The 23625-nt window shown below is 39.8% G+C and overlaps 1 protein-coding gene across 4 annotated transcripts in view; it reads right to left on the reverse strand.

Annotated features, from left to right (window-relative positions):
• Positions 1 to 3260: 3260 nt before the first annotated feature.
• Positions 3261 to 23625, reverse strand: part of LOC140495913 (long-chain-fatty-acid--CoA ligase 1-like) — a 168258-nt gene continuing 147893 nt past the window's right edge. For all 4 annotated transcript variants that reach the window (XM_072595220.1, XM_072595238.1, XM_072595228.1 and 1 more), the window contains 9 exons: positions 22036 to 22170; positions 20974 to 21069; positions 19611 to 19683; positions 13708 to 13796; positions 11912 to 12028; positions 9621 to 9764; positions 5992 to 6093; positions 5410 to 5481; positions 3261 to 4548 (listed from right to left, as the gene is read on the reverse strand). In XM_072595220.1, the coding sequence (XP_072451321.1) occupies positions 4408 to 4548; positions 5410 to 5481; positions 5992 to 6093; positions 9621 to 9764; positions 11912 to 12028; positions 13708 to 13796; positions 19611 to 19683; positions 20974 to 21069; positions 22036 to 22170 (969 nt within the window). In that variant the 3' untranslated portion in view covers positions 3261 to 4407. The remainder of the gene's footprint in view (positions 4549 to 5409; positions 5482 to 5991; positions 6094 to 9620; positions 9765 to 11911; positions 12029 to 13707; positions 13797 to 19610; positions 19684 to 20973; positions 21070 to 22035; positions 22171 to 23625) is intronic.

Here is a 23625-nt window from a genome sequence, read left to right on the forward strand (position 1 = left end):
AATGCTTCAAATTCAGTTGAAACCCCAAATCCAAGTTGTGAAGTGACAGAACCATAGGTAGAAGGGGTAGTTTCTAGATTAGTAAGCATTCATTCCTGCTGGCTACAAGGCATTCCTATTCCCATGGTTCCATGGGAGCAGATGTAGGCCATCCAGTCTGCCCTGCCAATTAGGTCACGGCTGACCTGATCATCCTCAACTCCACTTTCTTGACCCTGTGACACTTGATTCATGATTACAAATCCGTTCTATCTCAGCCTGGAGTATACTTCACAACCTAACCTCGATAGCATTCTGTAGTAAAGAATTTCACAGATTCACTTTCATCTGAGAGACAAAATTCCTCCTTATCTCTGTCTTAAATTAATGATATTTACTCTAAGGTTATGCTCCCACAAGAGGAAACAAACTTTCCATATCTATGCTGTCAAGTCTCAAAAACATCTCATCTGTTTAGAGTGCCTGCCATTCTTATAAACTCCAATGAGACAGTCCCTCCATACCTGGGATCAGCCTAGAGAATCTTCTCTGGAGTGCTTTGAATGCCAGCGTGTCTCTCCTTTGGTAAAGAGCCTAAGGCTGTTCACAGTATTGCAGGTGTGACCTAAATAGTGTTTTGTATAGTTATATCAAGATTTTCTGACTATTATTCTTTGACTCATTTGGAAAAAAAAGCCAAGAACGGTTAATCAAACAAAGGTTCAGCAACTAAAACTGCAACACAGATTTTTGAAAACTTATTTAATAATTTAAAATTGACAGTTTCCTTTTGTGTGTCTGAAGTGTCAGACCAAAGTCGTTCAATGTAACAAGTTCATCTTGTTAAGTTAGTCTTGCCCATCAACATACTTGCAGGTATGATGCCAGTAGAATAAAAGATCACTGTTGGAGCTTTCAAGCATTCTACCCATGTGTTTTAATCCAACCTTGCTTGCACTAATTTAAGGTAAAATGAGTCACTGGATTTGAAACAATAAGTCTGCTTTCTTCCCAAGATGCTGCCAGACCTGCTGAACTTTCAGATCTCCAGGATTTGCAGTTCTTTGTTTATTTTAGATGCTGTGGTGAACTGTACGGGAATGTGAGTGGGAGATTTGCCACTGCTTCCACGGGATGATGTGCAATTCCGATTCAGTTCTCCTTGGGTTGTGGTGCTACTTAGCAAAGCTATTCCTGGAGTGGTCATATTGCTATATGCTTTTGAGGTGCAGTTGACAAGCCACTCATGCTACCCTCTTTCTGCTGCACCAGTTCCAAAATGTTTGCCCAAATCTAGATGTAGGTTTGCTCGCTGAGCTGCAAGGTTCATTTTCAGATGTTTCGTCACCATACTAGGTAATATCTTCAGTGAACCTCCAGGCGACGCACTGCTGATGTTTCTTTGGGTTGGCAATGTCATTTCCTATTGTGATGTCATTTCCTGTTATTTTTCTCAGGGGGTGGTAAATGGGGTCCAGGTTAGTGTGTTTGTTGATAGAGTTCCAGTTAGAATGCCATGCTTCTAGGAATTCTCGTGCTTGTCTCTGTGTTTCTAGGAATTCTCTGTTAGAGAACAGAGACACGCACGAGAATTCCTAGAAGCATCGCATTCCAACCGGAACCCTATCAACATATTGACTTGGACCCCATTTACCACCCCCTGAGAGAAAAAAAACAGGAAATGACATCACCACAGGAAATGACATTGCCAACCCAAAGAAACCCAAACATATAAATAGAAAGCAGAAAACATCAGCAGTGCTTCCCCAGAGGTGACGAAACATCTGAAAATGAACCTTCCAGCTCAGCGAGCAAACCTACATCAGAATCTCAACCCGAGCTACAAATCTTCTCAAAACACGTTTGCCTAAATCTTGGGCTGTAACTGCTGAAAAGATCAAAACAGAGTTTAAATGAAGCTGGGAAATTCATACAGATTGAGCCAGAGGAAGAATCTGTGTGGAAAAAAAAAATCATTATGAAAGCCAATTCTGAGAGTAAGGTTTTCCAGGGTGAAAACCACAAAAGTAAACCCTCAGGAGCCAAGAATCACCTTGGGCAGTATAAAGTATATCTGTGAATTCTGTTTTTGGTTATGCTGAAAGAACATGGGGTGAACGTTCTGTTTTGTGTTTTTAAGTATAAATTGTCTACAAAGAAAATATGTTATCATACAAGTCTTTCGTAACAGTAAAAGTCTTTAAATTTGAAATATTGTCATATCACCATCCTTTCAGCAATCAAGTAAAGTTCAAATTTCTTTTTTAAAATGATCAGTCTCTACAGAGTTTGTAACAAGTGGCCACACGTGACCCCTCTGCCAGGGATGCATTCAGGACCAGCAGCAGGGGCTGACTTCAGTTCCTTCCACTGGGGGGAAAATCCAGCCTGATGAGCTTTTTGCGCCTTTTCCTTTGGCGATGAGGTAACCGCATTTCACAACTTTTGTTGAACTACCTCCCAGACTGACATCACACCATCTCACCCCTTAAAACCCACCTTCCTCCTTCCTCAGCCCTTCCTCCCCAATCATTACTTCCACCCTTTATTCCTCACCATTCACTAAACCTCAGGACCCAACCTCCCTTGTATTGAGCCGCAGTTACAGCCCAAGATTTGGGAAAACATTTGGGAACTGGAGCAGCAGAAAGAGGGCAGCATGAGTGGCTTGTCAACTGCAATTCAAAAGCATATGACCAACTTTGCCAAGTAGCACCACAAACCAAGGAGAACTGAATCAGAATTGCTGCATATTAGGAAAAGCCTGACTTACAACAGAAACAATACAAAATTAAACTTTGCTGGACAAGAAGGACTGAACGTAAAACATTTATTATTAATATACTTACTATATAATAATGAATGATTCAGTAAGACAATTCTAAGTCACCGTGGTCCATGAGCAGCACACATTCACCAAGTATCAATCCTATATATACCACTTACTCCCGTTTATAATCATTTTGACAAAAAAAATAAACACTTTGTTTTATTTACAGAAGTAGTACATCAAGGTGGAATATACTGGTTTGATAAAATATTCAAATGAACACTCATTACTTGACTCTAGAACCCATATGCATAATTCTTACCCTGTTTTGAAGGCACAAGAATACAAAAAAAGTAATCTGCATTTGCTAATGCAGGGCCTTCCAGCTTATAGCAAAGTACACAAGATTAAAATTGGATTTCATAGATTCTTTCCCCAGTAATGTGAAAGTGACAGCTTTCATAAATAAAGGCCATTGCCTGTTGGAAAAATAATTATGCAGTCAACAAGCTTCTGTTAATATTAATTTATTCTCAAACCTTAGAGTGCACCAACACAGCACAAAATGCTGCATGTTCCCAAACTGGATGGAACAGTTACTTCTGGAGTTGAGTTATGATTGTTCTTTGCAAATCCTCCACTCAAAGATTGCAAACGGTTGAGAACGCAAAGGACGCCAACTACAGTAGAATTGGCTACATGTAAGAGGAACGTCAATTATCCGAAGGATACGGGAGGGGAGTATTTAACTCGGTTAATCGAATACCAGATAGTTGAGTGCCGGATAACATAATTAGAGCGGAAAATGTGCTGCTGGAAAAGCGCAGCAGGTCAGGCAGCATCCAAGGAGCAGCAGAATCGACGTTTCGGGCATGAGCCCTTCTTCAGGATAACATAATTAGCCAAGTATTGGGACCTGGCGATTTTGTTCGGATGATCAAATGCCGGATAATCGGGGTTCCTCTAAACTATTGAAACAGGTTTTGGTGTTTTGATAACAAAGTACCAGTTTGCAGACAGTGGGGGTGGTCACATAATACACTTCACACGGTGACTATGTTCACCTTATTTCAGCACAGCAAGTAATTTTTTTGTCATCAATGCATAGAACTGAATGATGAACGAAATACATAAAACATACTTTTATTTTAATTTTACTGACAATTTTGCAAATTCTGTTTTGGTTCTGTGTACAAAAACATTTACAATGCCAAGCCTTTTTTCCTTATACATCAAATATTAAATCTTCGGGAGATATCATAAATTAAAAATGTAATCTTGTTAAAACTTTCAGTGTTATTCTTCATTTCATTTTTAGATATTTGTGCAACAGTTGCTGTATACATTGATATAAAAGAATGTTATTCAATAGTGCATTTGAGACAACTGTACATCTTTTACTCATGTGCAGCTTTGTGCTTCCACTTCATATCAAGTTTGCTATCCCATTCCCCCATGAAAGAGATGAGTGTTCCAAATATAAGGCATTTTGGAAATCCATATATTTAAAAACAGTGATCTCTGAGATTTTTGGCTCACAAGGCTTGTTGTACAAAATATATACTCTCGTTAGAGGTCATTGCAAAGCATCTGTTAACAGTTTACCATTACCAAATCACCAAGGCCATTAATTACATTTGCTTAAAAAAAGTGTTTGTTTATACAGTGATGTTTTTGTAAAGTTCAGCAATCTGTGAACGAAAGAATTTTCTCAGCTCTGCCCTCTTTGCCTTGAACGTTGGAGTCAGAAGGCCATTTTGAACAGTGAACATCTCAGGATACAGAGCAATATCTTTCACCTATTAAAAAAAAAGTTAATTATTAAAACAAGTCAGGTCATCTTTGGACTCAATTAAATTCCAATGTGAACTGTGTTTAAATTCTGCGCAATGAATCACAAGAGAACAGAATAACCTAAGAATGTAAAAGATTCATCAAATTGGTGCAAGCACAATAAAACATAGCTGATCTTAGTCTAATCAGAACCTTAGTCTCACTATCTACTAACATCTTACCAGTGTGCCTTGCTACAACCCTTAATTACCACTAGAAGTGCTTGTATTGCTGGAGTCAACAGCATCACGATACTACGTGTCCATTTTCCAGCAGCAATAAGATACAATTTTTAAAAGGGGTGCAGAAACAGGAACATGAGGGTATATGTGTACAAATCATCGAAGGTGTCAGGCAGGTTGAGAAAGTGGTTAAATCAGTCAGCTCCCAGCACAGCGTAGGGCCAGGGCCCACTTATGGCCTTAAATATTAGGGTTTCAACCCAAAGCAGAAAATCTTGTCCCTACATCTTCAGCTTAGGTTAAATGTTATATCCTAAGGCTATTACTAATTTAAGGTTGAGATTTATTTATTTTTCCTTCAGTTGTCTGCATTCTCCTGCGGCCCGTGATTTTAAAATAGTGTGACAAATTTGAAGTTTATAGTTATGATTAAACTTCAGCACAAATGAGAAATGTAGTTTTATTTTCATCAGAAATGTGAATGGATTGACAAAGAAATAATAATTCTGTACAAACTTAGGAGCAAGTGGCCACACAAACAACAGAGAGGAAGTCACTTAGTTAAGGAAGGAAGAAAGCAAATGGAAAAAAAGAATAGGAAGCAAAGGATGTGGAACACAGCCAATAAAACAATTAGTTGCTTACTTGTTCAAATGACTTGAGTCCAGCTTCCTTTCCAATTTGTGTCAAATTTGCTAAAATAGCATCCTTTAAAACCTTTTGGGAAAAAAAACCATAATTGCAAAAGCTCTATCATTGGAAATGTAAACAAAATTATTAAGTTTTGGAAACTATAAATTGAGCTAAATAGCTAAGGCAGAATACAGAAAAAAAGAACAAAATGTTTTGAATCAAATTGATGCAGCAGAATTGCTGTTCCTGCAAATTTGATCTTTTGGATATATGAACACTGGCAATTTTTTCAAGTGCACAGCCTCTTTAAAATTTCAAGAGTTTCTCACAATCGTAGTAATTTACAGGAGTCCACTCAAGCATAGCATACAAATGCAATTGTAGGTTGCTGTTAGGTGGTCACACAGCTTACAGGGAACATTGAATAGAGGACAATTTAAATATCATAATTACTTCTAACATATATTGTATATCCTCCCTACCTGTTGCAGCTATTTTGTGGCAATAAAAAACGTTTTCCACGTGCGTACATTTGGTATTCAAGCCTGTTTAACTTGATCAATATATGTTTTTATTTAAATGCTCAAGACTTGCCTTGTTTTTACACAATTCCTCAAATGTCCCTGTAATATTTTTCCTTTGTGCCCATGCAGGTAACACTTCAGGATCAGGTACCACAATTCCCACCAGAAAGGCCTGAAACATAAGAAATCAATATGGCATTTGGTGTGAGACAAAGACCTCGGCTAATTATTGTAAAAGTCTTCCTCCTTGCCTGAAGTTAGGCATGTCCACAGTTACTTCATAAAGGTATTCTAAAATGGATCCTTTGAAACTTATCTGTGCAATAAAATTGTGTAAACAAACATGTTAAAACAAATGCAAATAAATTTCACACATTCAGAAACAATGGACTGTACAAACCTGTTAAAGTGTCTACTTATAATAGGTTAAAATGTGAGAAATTAAATTCTAATTTCCTGCCCTTCTCTAACTCCAAACAATGCAAAGAAATTTGTTTCCTGTCTACCGTAACACATTTTGCAGCAGTTCCCTGTGATCAGAGGATAGAGTACAATCACTATACCCCTCGACAATCCAGAGATCTCTTAAAAGAATGTTACTGGATACTCACAAAAATCAATGCATGTTTTGTAGATCTGAGGTACTACGAACTGCATGTTTAAAAAGAAAATATGACAAACAACATTTGAAACATTGTGCTTCTATTTTACAAGCAAACTAATAATTTTGGATTCAAAATGTACATTATTTATAGCAGCAGCCCTTAACCTTGTGGTGGGTGGGAGAAAGATCTGCAAGTTGGGTTCCCTGATCTCTTGGCACTTTTCTAGTTCCATGTGCAACTTGTATATTACTCATTCTGGTTGACAAAGTTCCTGTGTGCTTTGTCCAAGTTTGTAATAAAGATTACCCCATTGGTGCACACATCCATTGCAAAAGGACCGGGCCTCTGTCCTCTTGAAGCAGGCAGAATATGCTTCAAGTTAAAATTCAACAGGAGACCAAAGCTATTCAGCTTCCACAGACCTTCAGAGCCTTTGTTCAGAATGCTACTGAACGATAAAATGGTTTGTAAAAGTGTAACATCCTCTACCATCACTTATTTCTGTCTCATCTCAATAGCTAATAAAGCTCCTCTCACAAATATCTGCAATGAGATGGTTGTCCAAACAGCCTGTTTCTGTGCTGTATATTCTATGCAATTATACACAAAAACTTGCAAGCTCCTTTACCAGATCACGAAGCAGACCCACTACAATTTATGAAATGTTAAACTTTGTCTGGCTTTCAATATCCACATATTCAAATAATACAGTAACTTCTTTGTTCATTCACCGGCATCAATGGCAAGGCCAAAAATTTATTGTGTCTTTCCAATTCCTTTTCAGATAGGACTAGTAAGCTGCCTTTTCACACTTTCAAACACAATGGAGCTTGTAAGGCCTTTTCAGAAGCTTAGCCACACAATTAGGAGTCACATAAATACTAGGCCAGGTAAGAACAGAGACTTGTTTCCCTAAAGAACACTGGTGAGTCAGAGTTTGAAGACTGATGGTTTCACGGCTACCACTATTGATATGAGCTTTTTAAATCCAATTTCTTTGATTTAATAAACTGAACTGTCATTCTGTGGATGCCCTGCTGAGAGTTAAACTCATGCTTCCAGATTCCATATTGCACCAAATTGACCCGCAAGCATCGGTAGACAGTTTTTACATAAAGCAAGAAAACATTTGAATAAAACACACAAAAGTAGCTAAGTTGCTGTAATGATTTAAATGACTACATTGGCAAATATGAGTCAAATCGAAGCTCTCAAGGGTAATCACATCAATTAGATTTTAATTGACAAATAAAATCTTTAATTTGAATCGGAGCATTTGAAACCAGTCTGACGAGTACTTAGATGGAACAATGCCAATTTTCTGGCAATTTAATATTCAGATTGTTCCCCTATTCTACTAATGTTTGACTAGGATTTACAAGAATTAGTTTTTTTTTCAAACATCTTAAATAATTTTGTGTCAGATGTAGATACAACATGCTGAAATTTTAGCCTTGATGAGCCCAGGTATGGAGATAGGTGGGCAAGGAATTTGGCTCATCTTGACACCACCTCCGTTCCTGCTTTAGGGCCATTTTCCCTGTGGCAGGAAGGGACAGCGTCTGGCAGAGTAGCCAATTTGAGCAATTAAAGGCCTATTATTGGAGGTTTACTATGGTTTTTCCAGTCAGCTTCCATGTTTCCACAGCTTGTAGGGGTCTTCCCTCTATAAAGGAGGCAAACATTCTCTTCAGGCTGAGAGAACTTTTGCCTGGTTTTAGCATCTTCATATTCAAAATTTTAAGAAGTTAGTGAAAGATGCCTTGATTTTTGGGGCACCCTCTCCTTTACTTAGCTGTAAGGGCATCTTGTTGTAGTTTCCAAAGTTAAGAACCTCCTATTGGGCAGTGAACCCACCCTCTTGTCACTAACCTGCCAATTTGAGGAAAAATCACAGGATAGTGATGGTTTTCCACACAAAGCACTAAGACATAGAACATTACAGCGCAGTACAGTCCCTCAGCCCTGGATATTGTGCCAACCTGTGAAACCAATTTGAAGCCCATCTAACCTACACTATTCCATTATCATCCATATGTTTATCCAATGACAAATTTCTTCCTGACAATGAGCTTCAGGAGCCAGTCAGGAGTATTCCACCCAAACTCAGCTTGGGCAGTGGCAGAAAATGGTTCGCATGAGTTTACGCAATTCCTTCTGGATCTTCACTTCAATGTGGAGGAGAAGCTTGTGTTCATTATCCCTTTGTGTAATGCCATCAGGAGCACCTTGTTCTTAGTGGAGGCACTCATGTGGCAACTCATGTGGGAGGTTCCATAGAAAATGCAGATCAAAAAAAAATCTTCAACTGCAGAAGTGGCAAATGAATTCTTTGAAGACAGACGAAGGCTGCAGCAGCAACACGCACTCCTAGTTATCATGGCTAGATATTTCACCAAAATCTGACCACAATACCATCAATAAATAATGTGGACAATGATGGCTATTCAAGGTCCCCATGTTAAACAATGTAAAATATGATTCACTTGCCAGGTCTTGAGGTGATAGTGAATTAGTGATGGGGACAGGGCAACAAATCTGGGAGTTCCTAATCAAGATACTGCCCACAGGCGACAGATGCATGAAGGTTGTTGGACACCTGTGTGTGTGTGTGTGTGTGTGTGTGTGTGTGTGTGTGTGTGTGTGGGGGGGGGATTGAGGTGTGTTTGGGCAGCAACCTCCATGACTGAGTGGTCCTCTTCAGGATACCCTCTACTCACATCAAGTGGGGAAGGACAGGTACCCTAACACATCACTGTCCCACTTCCTTTCATCCAAACACCTTAATGATGAGGCAGTGGTAGGGAGGGTATAAAAAGAATCAAATCCTGCCCTCTGGATCCCAACAGTTTATGGGACATCCTGACCCATATAGCCAAAGGTTGGAAATCAGCTTGTTCAGTCACATGAAGACCCATGGTCGAAACTTACAACCGATATTATTCCCTAATTCCCTGATTGAGAGCCAATGGGTTGCTAGAACTCAAATTAAAATTCACCCTATAGAAGCCACCGTTGAGTTATACCATTGCTTATAGTAGCTAAGAATTCAAAATGGAGGACTTCTGTTGTTCCATTTAGAGGTTTGAATTACCTGCAGACTGTCACCATGGACAAACACCTGGGCCACAGGCTCACTTCGAACATAGATGTTCTCAATTTTTTCTGGTGCAATGTACTCGCCCTGTGCCAGTTTGAAGATGTGCTTCTTTCGGTCAATTATCTTCAGAGTGCCATTCTGGTGTAGCAAAACAAAGACTGCCTTTTAATCAGAAGCTATTGCACAATTCTTACATAAATCTTGCTATTAAAAAGGTTCCACAACTCAGAAATTACTTAAGACCATAAGACATAGGAGCAGAAATTAGGCCATTCAGCCCATCGAGTCTAGTCTGCCATTCAATCATGGCTGATAAGTTTCTCAATCCCATTCTCCTGCTTTCTCCCTGTAACCCTTGATCCCATTGATACTCAAGAACCTACCTATCTCAGTCTTAAATATACTCAATGACCTCGCCTCCACAGCCTTCTGTGGCAATGAATTCCATAGATTCACCACTCTCTGGCTAAAGAAGTTTCTCCTTCTCTCCATTCTAAAAGATCTTCCCTTTACTCTAAGGCAATGCCCCCAGGTCCTAGTCTCTCCTACTAATGGAAACATCATCCCAACATCTACTCTGTCCAGGCCATTTAGTATACTGTATGTTTCAATTAGATCCCCCTCATCCTTGTAAACTCCCATCAAGTATAAACCCAGAGTCCTCAAATGTCCCTCATATGTTAAGCTTTTCATTTCTGGGACCATTCTTGTAAACCTCCTCTGAATGCACTCCAGGATCAGTACATCCTTCCTGAGATATGGGGCCCAAAACTGCCACAAGGTCTCTCTTTCCTACTGGACTTTAGAGGGTCAGATTGCAGAATGAAAGGGGGAAGGATGTAGTAAAAATAAATTATCAGGAACTTGGAGTAGAGTAGGTCATGACAATTGGTCCTCAAAACCAACAGTAATAACACTGAGTGATGATTTGATTCTTTAAGGTAACTATCTGTCTTAACTGCAAAAATACCATTTTTGACCATATAAGTTTGCCAACCTAACTTATAAGCCATTGCACCTTTCTGTTAAATGTAGTCATTAAGGACTGTGAGGGAACCAACCATTTCCAACGTTTCTCCCCTCTGCTGCTCTCAGACCTTGCATCACATGATCACAACATCACAGAAGATCAGTTCTAAAGCTGTAGTTTGACACCCTTAAGCCAAACTGTTCTCCATTGTAAAGGGTGGGACAGAGTATGTGGTAGGGAGAACACAGACCAGTATTTTGCACAAGCATCATCACTTCTTGAGTCTTTTGCTTCATGGTTCCAGCTAGGCATTAGTTAGCAGATAGGTCACCATTTTGAATTTTAACTTTTCTTCCAAGGTTGAATGTGATTACAAGTATCAACACATTAAAATGTGACATGTGGCAAGTGTAGGGAGGTGGGAGTAAGTGTTAAGAAAGCCACATTAAATGATTTTGCAACATTGCAACTGAATTCCTAATGGCTGCATAGCACAAATCCGCTCCTTAAATTTGCACTGACTAATAATCTCACTTAATGAAACTAAAGTGATAAGTATCGCCTGCTGCACAACATATAAACTTTAAGAGATAAGGGTTTAGATATTTGGTGGGGAAGAGTAGATGAACTTTCAGCCTGAATTCTAATCTCAGCTATTCTTAACTCAAAGAGCTCAAAATGGGAACATCTTCAAGTCCTCAGCAATTTCACAATCTGCCCAAAATTAAAATGATTTGAAAATTTGTATTTTTCAATACTCAACAGTTTTAGTTGGTTCTGAATTCCCGCTACTGCAGCAATGAATTTACATATTATACACCATTTTATTTTGCTCATATGATTAATTTTCAAACCTTCACAGGCAAAGAAGAAGTATTTCTATTCTGTCATAGTTAAACTGCTATTTCTATTTCTATTCACACTAGCATTACCACACGTAATGGAAAGTTTTCCAAATTCTGATAGGGTCACCTCTCAGGTCAGATACATAAATAACCAATCCAAAGCTCATTCCAGAGGCCATGAAAGCTTACAAACACAATTGTTTAAGAGTGGTGGAGAGTACTGTATTTAAAAATAAATCATATTTCCACAAAAAATGAGAGGATACTGGTAACAAAGTAAAAGAGTGCGTGTGTGTGGTGGGGGGGGGGGGGGGGGGGGGAGGAAAGAGGAGGAAAACAAACAATATAATTGATATTAACAAATTTTCAAGGTTACATCTGAATCCTTTGGAATCTCTCAGGGTCCTATAACAACAGAGTTTCATTGCAAACCTGTTGAACAAGGAGATAATCAAGAATATCTTCCTTACTGGCAGCCATTTTCCTATATCCCCTGTGTGCAACCAGCTGTGGTTATCCAGAGCTTCTGCTGTTTTCTCAGGGTCTTTAAGGTAACCACGGAAAACATTTGTCCCTTTTATACATATCTGAAAGATGAAACACAAAGAGAATTTCTGACACTATGAGCAAAGTGTTGATAATAAAAGTAATGCACTTCCAAGTGTTAACCTTCATTCCTCCACAAAATAATCTGGTGAAAACAATAGGAAGGATATCCAGGTTTGATCCATCAGACACTGCCATCTTCTGCCTGGATAAGTACAGCTCCAAAATTAATCAAGGAATTCAATACCATCCAAGCAAAACATCTGCTTGATTTTCACCCCAGCTATCAACCATGAAACTCTCCAGCAAAGCACATAGTGGCAGCAGTTTTGTGTACCATTTATTGCAGCAATTACCTAGGCTCCTTCTACAGCACCTTCCAAATTTCAAAGAAATATGGGGAGCAGGCAGCCAACTGCAGCTGAAACCAAAATTCAGCCATGAGAATGTTAAATGACAAAGCAGGTTAGACAGGCTGTATGGTCCACTCCTGCACCTAGATAGTTTGTCCTTACAAGTTCTGTCAGCGATGCTCATATCCAATGAACAAACAAAAATAAAAGCCAGGAATCTAAACAGATTGTAGAATCTACACGGTTATTCACCTTATTCTCTGAACATATATTTACACTACAGCAGGTGGCAGTTAAACAGTGCAAATACAACATACTTTGTCCAACAATTTGAAAATTTTTTGATTCACTCTGATGTTTCAAATAACCATTTATAGGTTTCCATATTGAAAGTATATTGTCAGAGAGTTTCATGTCCACATTGAGAGGCATTTCTGAGCCTTTCAAATTTAACACTATAATAGGTTAGGATGTGTTCTCACTCTAACCTTTTGCTTGCTGTCCAGCGTGCGTGAGGAGGTTTTCCTGTTCTTCAGTTCAGACTTTAATTCCATTCGTAGAATCATTATGCATGTCCCACTTCTTTGGAGTATAATCCAATTAGTCCCTCTCCCCCAACTCTCCCATTTCTCTCCAATATTTTCCTATTTCAAGTGTTTATCCAATTTGCTTTTTGAAAGTTATTGATTTTTTAAAAATCCTTTTTTGCAGTACATTCTAAATCATAACAACTCATCGTGAAACAGTGTTTCTTCATGTTGTTATTGTGCTTTTATAAAAAGTGCATTGAATCTGCATCTGCTCTTTACTAACCTTTCTGCTGTTGGAATTACTGCCTCCTTGTTAACTTTAACAATACCCCTCATGACATGGAATATCTCCCCTTGACCTTCTCTTTTCTCAGACCCTCCCTTTGTTCTTTTCTTAACCTCACCATTTCACCTACACAAATATATTATGTATCTATCATTTTCCACTTGTAATGAAAGGGCTTAACTCAAGTATTAATTCTGTTTCTCTCTCCAGAGATGCCACCAGTGTATTTCCAGCATGTTTTTTTCTGCTTAATTCAGGTTAAATGTTGTGCTTTTTAATGTCATTAATTACTTTGTTTCTTAAAAAAAGGTATTATTCTACACCCTATTCTCAGAGTTGAATCCACTCTTGCAGCAATATGACTGAAGGTAATCAGGTTGCTAAATTACCAATTTCTCTCCTTGTGGAACATTCCCATGGTTCAGGATAACATACTGTGCAATGGATTTCAGAACTTAATGCTGTCTTTAAGTCACCTCTACATTAGATTAATGCACCAGTCCAAAATTAAATCTTCATAACATGCAAGAATACAAACATTATCTGCTCACCTCACCCTCCCCTGCTCTTGCAAAATAGTTCATTTCTTCTACGTCAACAAGTTTAATCAGATTGCAAGGCATTGGAGCTCCAACATGTCCTGCAGATGAAACAGGAGAAACAGAAATGAAGGAGTTCACCTGCATGAACTAATATGCCGTCCATAATGGGCAGCGGTCATGGTAAAAAGGTATATGCAAACAGTAAAAACGTTCATCAACCAGACTAAAATTTGTTCAACATGCATAAAGAATTATTTTTCATGGAATATCAACCTAACCAATACGTTATCAAGAAAATTAAGCTTTACTACTGTGTATTTATTTAGTGTTGAAGGGCAAAATTACAGAATACAATTTTGTTACCAGCTCAAACTGTTATCATTGGATATGCAATTCCTGATGAAGGGCTTTTGCCCAAAACATCGATTTTCCTGCTCCTGCCTGGCCTGCTGTGCTTTTCCAGCATCACTCTAATCTTGACCCTGAGTTACTAAGAACACACCAACCAAAAAAACTGCAACTAGTAAATTAAGTTAGATGCACCCGAAAATTCCATGAAATCTTACATCAGTGGAATCAATAAAAGGAACAGAAATCACAGTACAATCTGTGGTTGGGGGGAGGTGGTAATACTGCATACCCTGGGCATTATCGATATATATTTTTACTGCATACATATTCAGTTGTAGTCTGATACATTTAAACAATATAAAACACTTTGAGCATTTGCACTGTATTTTTAACAAAATATCTCCCAACTCAGGAAATTCAGCATACTGTCAGCAAATTTCCCAACGTTGTGGTCTGTCTAAATTTAGAAACAACACCTGCCGGAGAGGGTATACTAGAGAAATAAGTGATTTCTAAAAAGGAAAGATGGAAATGTTTAATTATAAATATACAGCACCTGATTTATGTTTTGAAGATTTGTTACCAATGATTGAATCTTACTTTTTTTGGCCAAGTCCAAATTGCGTCAAGTTATTTGGAGGGTTTCTCATCGCAAGGCCTAGCAGGATTTCTCTCCAAACCTCACCAAACTCACCTCATTATATATTCACCTGCCCCTGTGGCATCTCTCACAGCCAATTTCCACCCCACCTTAAAATGCACCATGCAATTTGCTACTCAGCTGATAGCTGCCAAAAGACCAATATCTCCTGAGCCTGCGCCATTTTTGTAAAGCCTCGTGCATCGGGACAGGGGTTACTCAATTATGTCGAGAGCCATGGTCACAGTGGGGAGCCCTTCGCCCCCCAGTAACCAGCCTTGTAAGCCCCCTACATCACATCAAATGCCCCAGAAACACAAATGCTCTAGAATATATGAATTGTAACAGCTGCCAGAGTAGCAAGCACACACCTCCAGGAAGGGATAATGATGATTTTAGATCACCCAGTCATTAATGGATTGGAACCCCTTCCTGTTGATGAATTCCATAGTGTTTTGATATGGCCCTCTCAGTGCCAATGTGTACAGTCAACGGCACTCCTGTACCTGGGTGAAGCCAGCTATCTTCCTGACTTCTACTGCCCAGGCTGCAGCACTGACCTCTTCATGGGGGAATGAAGTAAACACTGTGATCTTGTACAGATGTCACTGGCCACTGCCTTGATGCCTTTGGGTGCATGACTGAGAAATCCCACACAGGTCACCTCCTGCTCCCTGGAAGGAGCCAGTGGCATTGCCATTCTGTGCTGCAGTGGCTTTCATAGGAACGGTGAGCCCTTAGGTCCTGCGCCAGCCTCCAGCACAGTTCTGTTACTGAGTCCTGGGGCACGTAAAATGCATCGGCATTGTGCCTAGCTCTTACTCAGGAAGTGGAGTCAGGCCAGGAAATCTCTGGGTTTCCTGCTCACTCACAGATCTCAAGGGGCCCTGCAGCTGCTACTTTTCTCTGTGCTGGGTGCTTCTCAAACTCTGTTGCTGCTTCTGGGCTTTTAGGTAGGCTTCCACATTGACTGACATCCCTCCAGCAGCAGCGCCCATCATTCACAATACCAAGGTCATGAACTGGGAACAGAAAAAGTGAAAGAGTTTCTCTCATCTCAGAACAGTCATCGGTGGCAAACACTGGAAACAAGGGTTGGGATTTTTTTTTGCTGAACTCTAGAGCCGTTCTCAGACCTCCCATGTGTTCTCTCCTGAAACGCCTGCAATCTCTCTTGCCTCCCATTTAAAGGATCATTGTGAGTTCATCTCACTAGCAATGTGGTGAAGAGCTCTGCAACATGATCTTTCCAGATTGCCACCATCTTGGATCCCCTCATCCTGCTCCTTTACCTTCTTCCTGTGGAGGCCATGAGGGGTTAGTCATGCCAATACTGTGCTCTAGCAGAGCCTTGTTTCTGGAGGCTGCCGCAGCAATGTAGTCTGTTCCTCATGGCGCCCTGGTAGTCCCTGGGATTGATGGTCTGTGTTTTCGGTGGCATGGTGGGTCCAGCTCAGGATGCTTAAGGAGACTTCTGCAGGGTTATCCGACTTGGGATTCCAATGGCCCCATGTAGTGTTTTGCTTCAGCAGCTGCTTTGACGATGAGGTGGGTCTCTGAGGTGGCTTCTGCAGCAGAGGCATGGTGGTCCAGCCTGGGATTCCAGTAGTCCGAGATTCTGCAGTTTCGATGCCAGCTTTTTGAGGTGGTAGAGAATGCTGATCCTGTCTTTTCCTTGACCTTGCGAACCCATGATCCATGAACTGAACAAAGATGGACTTTGTCTTTATCTTTTTAATATGATTTCTGTTACTAATGTAGGTGCTGCAGTATGGTGACACAAACACTTCTTACTGTATTTTTTGTAAAAATACAAGTGACAATAAATTACATTCTATACAAGTCTATCCAATGTTATTCTGAATTCTTCCTTTCAACTCGAGATCCCCCCCCTCAGTACCATACATACATACATGCCCTAGCCTTGACTCCCCCCCCCATTCCTGACACCACACCTCACCACCCCTGACGGATTTCAACAATCAGCCCTTAGACTCCTGACTACCATGGTCACAAATTATCAACAAACCATATGTGATTCCCCTGACTGCCTGTGCTAATTCTACAGGACTGTTCGCCAAATACCACCACCCCAGACTAGACGAGCACTGATCCCCTGACCTTGAGAATCCGAAAAGACAACACAAAGACAGCACTCTGTGCCTGCAGACTGGGATGATCACCCAGCAGTACCAATGTGTCTATGCGTCAGATTGCCATCTCAGCATGTCGCACACCAATTAACCTCCAAAACTCCCATGATTCTCCAATACTGGCAAGAAAAAAATAACTTGTCTGTGCTTTCAGCAGCTTTCAACTCTGGCTGAAGATCAACTCACTCATAGGCATGGCACAGCACGAACTGTGCAACATGCAGGCAGGAACCAGCTCAGTGAGCACAGGAGATCAGCCGTAAAACAAAGCCTTGATCTAAACCCTTCCGTAACCTAAACCCTTGCCTGTGTGTATACAGTGTCCCTGCTGCAGCTTTCTCAATGCTAGTTTCCCTGCCCAATGGCAAAATCAATCCAGAGAAGGCATGGGAAAAACAGAAAGTAGAAACAGCAGATTATATCACTTTCAGTTCATGCCATGGTACGGAAGAGTTTAGGTTAGTACAGGTAAACAATCCTTTATCCAAAATTCCAAAATCTCTTTTCTTGGAGTATGGAGCGTCACTTTGGCGTGCAAACAGGTGAGCCAACTCCATACCCACTCGAACTCCGATGCAACATGCCGGCATGGTCCAGCATTCACAGGCATTAATTGTGTCTCAGCGCTTGTACTATTCACATGTGCATCTGCGGTTAGGTCTTTTTTAAAAAATTATTTCACTGTGAAAATGCCATTTATACCGAAAACCGAAAAATTCCGAATTCTGAAAAACTACTGTCCCCAACGATTTCAGATAATGGATTGTGTACCTGTAATAGGGAAGAGAAGTGAAAGGAGGAAGAGTTGAGAGAATAAAAGTCTAGAGCAATAAGGCAGCAAAAATAACATTGTTCAAACCAAAATGTTAGATTTTTTCACCCACTTTTTTTAAAGGCTGCTTCATTGGATAAAATCTAGAACTAGAGTCATAGTTTAAAAATAAGAGGTTTGCTCATTTAAGACAGAGATGAGGAAACAATTTTTCTGAGGATTGAGATTCTTTGAAATTCCCGTCCTCAAATGGCAGTGGATACAGAATATTTTAAAATTTTTAAGGGCAGAGATAGAAAGATTCTTGATTACCAAGGGGATGAAAGACTATTGGAACATGCAGGAATGCAGAGTTGAGGTTAAAATCAGATCATCCATGATCCTATCAAATGATGGAGCACACTCAAAGGGCCAAGTGGTCTACTCTTCCTTGTTCGTATGGAATGGAAAACTAATACCACATCCATCTCTCTAAACTTAAACACTTATCCTGTTACAAGACTTACAAGAATGGATCCAGTATTGAGAAACTTCAGTCATGAAGACAGATTGAAGAAGTTGGGTCTATCCTCCTTGGGAAGAAGAAAGCTGAGAGAAGATTCAATAGAGGCTTTCAAGATCATGAGCAGATTGAACAGAGTCAATAGGGAGAAACTGTTCATGCTCGAATAAGAGGACAGAGATTTAATAGTGATGTGCAAATGAAGCAAGGGTGATGTGAGAAAGATCTTTTTCATTCAGCAAGTATTTTGGGCATGGAAATGCAGTGGAGGCAAGTTCAGATTAGATTCCCTACAGTGTGGAAACAGGCCCTTCAGCCCAACAAGTCGACACCGACCCTCCGAAGAGCAACCCACCCAGACCCATTCCCCTACATTTGCCCCTGCACCTAACACTACGGGCAATTTAGCATGGCCAATTCACCCAACCTGCACATCTTTGGACTGTGGGAGGAAACCCACGCAGACACGGACAGAATGTGCAAACTCCCCACAGACAGTTGCTCAAGGCGGGAATTGAACCTGGGTCCCCGGTGCTGTGAAGCAGCAGCGCTAACCACTGTGTCACCGTACCACCCAATGTGGAGGCATTGAAGAGGACCAAATGGCCTGCTCCTATTTTCTACCTATTCTAGGCATAGGATGATTATTTGGATAGAAACAGCATGCAAGCACATGGAGAGAAAGCAGGAGATTGGCACGAGGCAGAGATGCTCAATTGAAGAGCTGGTCAAACTTGTTGGGCAGAATGGACTCGCTACACAATTCCATTCTTGTCCATATACCTATTTAATGTTTTCTTTATAGTTTGAATTTTGATTTCTCTGGGTGTTTAAAACTATTCTCTTTTCTTCCCTCCACCTTCAGCTCGATAAATTAGTCATCCACAGTTTACAACCATTCAGAATTGTTCACTTACAAAGACATCAGTGTATTTTTCAATTAGACACCAAAAGACCAGTTTCAAATGCAGGCAGAAAACAATCAAGTGGCATGGAGCATTCCCACTCCTACCTTCTCCATGGCATGAAGAAAGGAGAGGACAATTTAGGGACTGTGGTCCTATTGCATTTCACTATGTGAGCTCTCAGGAATCCCAACACACCTAGCCAATTCCAGAAAGATAGACAATTGTCTACTTACCATGCACAAGTGGACAATGGGTCCAACAAAAATAACACCCATCAGATATTTTCAGATTTGCCATGAGTAAGGACAGCTGCAGAGAACACTCAGCAGAAATGACTGTGGGGTGAGCAATAGGCTCCCCGCACTGGATTACTGTTTTTCATCCTGCCTGTTCCCTTCCCACTTGCTTCAGACAAGTGCAATGACTTACCTCGACTGAGGTCCAAGCAAAATGGGAGTCAGGCAGGCAGACCAAGAGCAGTAAATTGTGGTGTTGGGCAGACCAAGTCAAATTTGTCCCTCCTGTTCTTTTAGAAACAACCAATGTATTGTATTGAGAGATTTATTAGGGGAAAGGAAAGTCTTACCTGCTGACCAATCTCCAGGAAGGGTCATTGAACAGCCTGCAGTGCACTCAGTTTGTCCGTATCCCTCATAAAACTGTAAAGAATTACCACAAAAGCACATCAATTTTTAAAAAATAGATTATGCTCAACAGAAACTACCCCCCCCCCACCACCCCCCAAATCATGGTTCAACATTTGTCAATTGAGGGTAAAATGCTGAAAAAAGAATTCTGATGTAGTAACTCCATGAATCTGGATACTTATACAAACAAACCCCCAAGTGGCTTTTTATCAGCAGCACCTTCACTTCTGAGTGCACTATTCTAAATGAGAAAATATTAAGAAGATACAAAGTATAAGATATTAGCATTTCACTGCAGTGTGTTTCAGCTTAGGACTCTGTAATTTATGGATCTTCTACTAATTGGTCTACTGGATCACACAAATAAAAATCTGAAGGTCCCCACCCATTCAGGATTGCTCATGCAGCACTGATAATGTGGACAAGAATGTGTGGATGCCAAGTTAGGAAAGATCAGGATTCAGGTACAATGCTTCCATTTTTTGGGGGTGGTGGGAATTCCAGAACAAGGGTACAAGATTTTAATATTGGAACCTAGCCATTTGGAAAGGTTCCAACCATTGTTGGTTCAATGCAAAGCATCACAGTTTGAGAAGTTGATGACAGTCAATGAACTGTAAAGTTGATGTTGCAAAAGCTGACCTTGGGCTATGAATATTGGTGTCATGGGATTCCACTCAGATAGTTAAGAGTAGAAAGAGAGAATCACAGATGCAGCCTTGATGTGTGTATCCCACAGATTAATTGCAGGTGCAAGAGAAATCATTTGAGGAATCATGAGTTTTGGGATTCCACAGAGGTTTTGTGAAATTTCTGACTTGTGGGAAATCAGCAGAATTACAGTGGAAAACAGAAAATCTTTGCAGAATTTAAAGCCCTGATGTCTGCATTGGAACAGGTGGAATTGAAACCAGATGATAGCAGGTAAGTTATAGAAAAAAATGGTCAGCAGTGCATTACGACAAAGAAAACGCCAAGAATGAGAAATCATGGTAGTTGTACCCAAATACTTTGTTAGTGGCTTTGGCCAGGGTGTTATGTGTTAGGGACATGGAATTCAATTGGCAAGAAAGTTAGGGGTGTGAGAGACATACGACACCAACTACTGAGCAGATGACTACTCCCGTCACAGTTACTTCCTTACAGTAATGATTAACACACCTGATCTCTGACTGCATATTTAAAAATAAACTGCATAACCGGTCCACGAAACTAGACAAGCAAACTTCTCACTAAAGTTTCACGTACAAATGAAAAATTAGTAATGTTTAAACAGGATCACAGATCAGAAGTACAGCTTACCTGGCAACCGACAGCAGCCCTGATGAAGGTAAGCACGGTCTCAGACACTGGAGCCGCACCAGTTACCATTAATTTTACCTGGCCACCAAGACTATCCTGCAGATAGAAAGCGCAGAGATAACCAGAATAGTGAAGAAATTTGAATATCAAGCACCAAACATCAATATTTCTTCACGGTGTATTAAAGTAATACTTTTGCTGTTGAATTATATACAAAATGTCATGAAACACAACTACTTTTTCTATTCAGCCAGAAAGCTCCCACTTCCAGAACACAACCCAAAAAGCAAAGGCGATGGAGATCTATTGAACGGATTTTCATATTTTTTTGAGATTTACATACATCTTCGTGGATCCTTCTGGTCAAGAATGGAATAGCTAACATAATGTTAAATAACCCATGGAAGTCCTGTTTAACAAAATCTTGTCTGGCCCAAATTTCCTCATTCTCCCACTTGACAGAAACCTGCCTGCTTGTGGAGGGCGGCATTGCAGGCTGTGCCTGGTCATGTTACAATGTAAAGGCTGTAAAATGGCAGCAATTCCAACTTGGTGAGTCATGTAAAGGTCACACAGCTATTGTTTGGACAGAACTAGACGGGCCAGGAGCTTGCAAATACTGAAAGCCAAAACCAAAGCTAAATTTTCTCACCTGATTTTAGGTACTTTTCCATTGTTGGGGCTTTCAAATAGTCGGGGTAAAGCTGGTGAGAATTAACATAAAACTGGAAATTCATCCTGACTATACTTTTGGTTCAGCCAGAGCCCATGCCAGATTTTTACTGGAGCAAAAGTCAAATGGAACACACTCAGCCCTTTTCACCTTGGTAGTATGTGCCAAAAATCTCATGATCCTGCCCTAGACAATTTGATGTTTAAGTTTCGCTAATCCTTGGTGTCGAGTGATACTGTTGCAGGGCACATGTAAGAAAGTTGGTGGTGCTTTTTTTTCTATGTTAAAAAGTGACAATAGAATGCTACTACCGCATCAGGGTTCAATGTTAAATAGTCATTATTAGATAAAGCCTTTCCCTAGTTAGAACCTGCATGTGTGATACAAACCTGTATTTTCCGGAAAACCAACTTGTCCCATATGCTGTTGCGTCGCATTATACCTTTTCGAAGCTCTGCTGTTTTTCTCCAAGTAGCAATTTGCAATATCCATCTTTTTAGAAAGCTGTTCGCCTGGCTATGGATCTACAAATCAAACTCATGTTAAATTATCAAAGAAGCACTGAAATTGCAGTCAGCTCATTCCTAATTTAGGCAACTGAATGCAATCAAAAGGAAATGAAAGATTTCTAAAGACTTTTGCTTTACTTGTGTTTGAGAAAAATAAATTTGATGCCACAGTCACTTTCTTTTTCATAGAGTCATACAATGTTACAGCACTGAAACCGACGATTCAGTCCATCAGATATGAAGCTTTGCTATTCTCCACACATCTTCACATTTAATCACAAGATCATGTTCAGTCCTATTTCCTTTCATATCCCCTTTACCTCATAAGCACCTCTTAAAATAATTTATGGAATCAGACGTTTATGGCAAAGAATTCAATCTTCTAATCTGCTTCCAAACAAATTTGTTTTTGATTTTAATTCTGTGCTCCCTCAGTACTGTCTTGCTGAGCAGTGGAAATATTGTTTTGCTGTAACTCATCATAATCTTGATCAGTAGATTTTCCATTATTCTCCAACTCTAATAAGAGATCCCTCTTCTCAAATCTCTCTCCACAACTAAATCTAATCCATAGATGATCTTTTAATCATTCATCTGGCTGTTTAGCAAGTTTAAACAATAAAGGGAAGAAACAAAATAATTATTAGACATCATAACTACCATCATTTACAATGGTAGTTATAGGGTCTTTTAGAAGCTGAACTCAATATCTTGCTCCTCTTCATAGGAAGCCCCATCGGAAAATAAAGAGCACTTCAAAAACACAAACATTATTGAGGGTTACTAAGATTAAAAGTGACAGACAGTGAACACACTGGTATAGAAGAAAATGAGAGATTGCAACAGACATTCCCAGATGATTTAACAGATGTGTTTAACACTAATTTGCAAACAGCTGGGTAAGTAGAAACACATATCTAGAACAAGGAGTAAATATTGAAGAGAGTGAATAACTTCTATTGGAACATAAACAGTTAATAGACTGTAAAACACATAGCCAGAGGTTAGTGACTGCAGAAGAGAAAATGTCAACAATTAATAGATTAGATAGATTGATGAAGGAAATGGGTTGGGATTGGTGTCAAAGATCCTTGGAATGGGTACATAGGATTAGGATACAAATCAACACCTAGCAGAAATGTTTGTTTCTGTATTGTAATTTCTAGTATGTCTATGTAAAATCTAATTGAGGCATCCTTTAGATCTGTTGTCAATGGATCAGACAGTCATAAATGGGTTGGAGGTTGTGGCAATTTACAAAGCTGCTTTGCAGTATACAAGAGGCTGCTATATTGCAGAATTAGAGTTTCTGTCAAAAGCTGATGGTTAATGTCCAGCCAAGCATGGGCCTGACTTTTAGAAAGCATCACTTGTCAATTTTACCTACAAAATGGCAAATGATTTAAAGGTTGGTTAAATATCCACTTATGAATCCTAGCCTTCTTTACAACTGGTAACTGGAAAACAATA

Source organism: Chiloscyllium punctatum, chromosome 2 (assembly GCF_047496795.1).
Source record: "Chiloscyllium punctatum isolate Juve2018m chromosome 2, sChiPun1.3, whole genome shotgun sequence".
Classification (NCBI taxonomy): domain Eukaryota; kingdom Metazoa; phylum Chordata; class Chondrichthyes; order Orectolobiformes; family Hemiscylliidae; genus Chiloscyllium; species Chiloscyllium punctatum.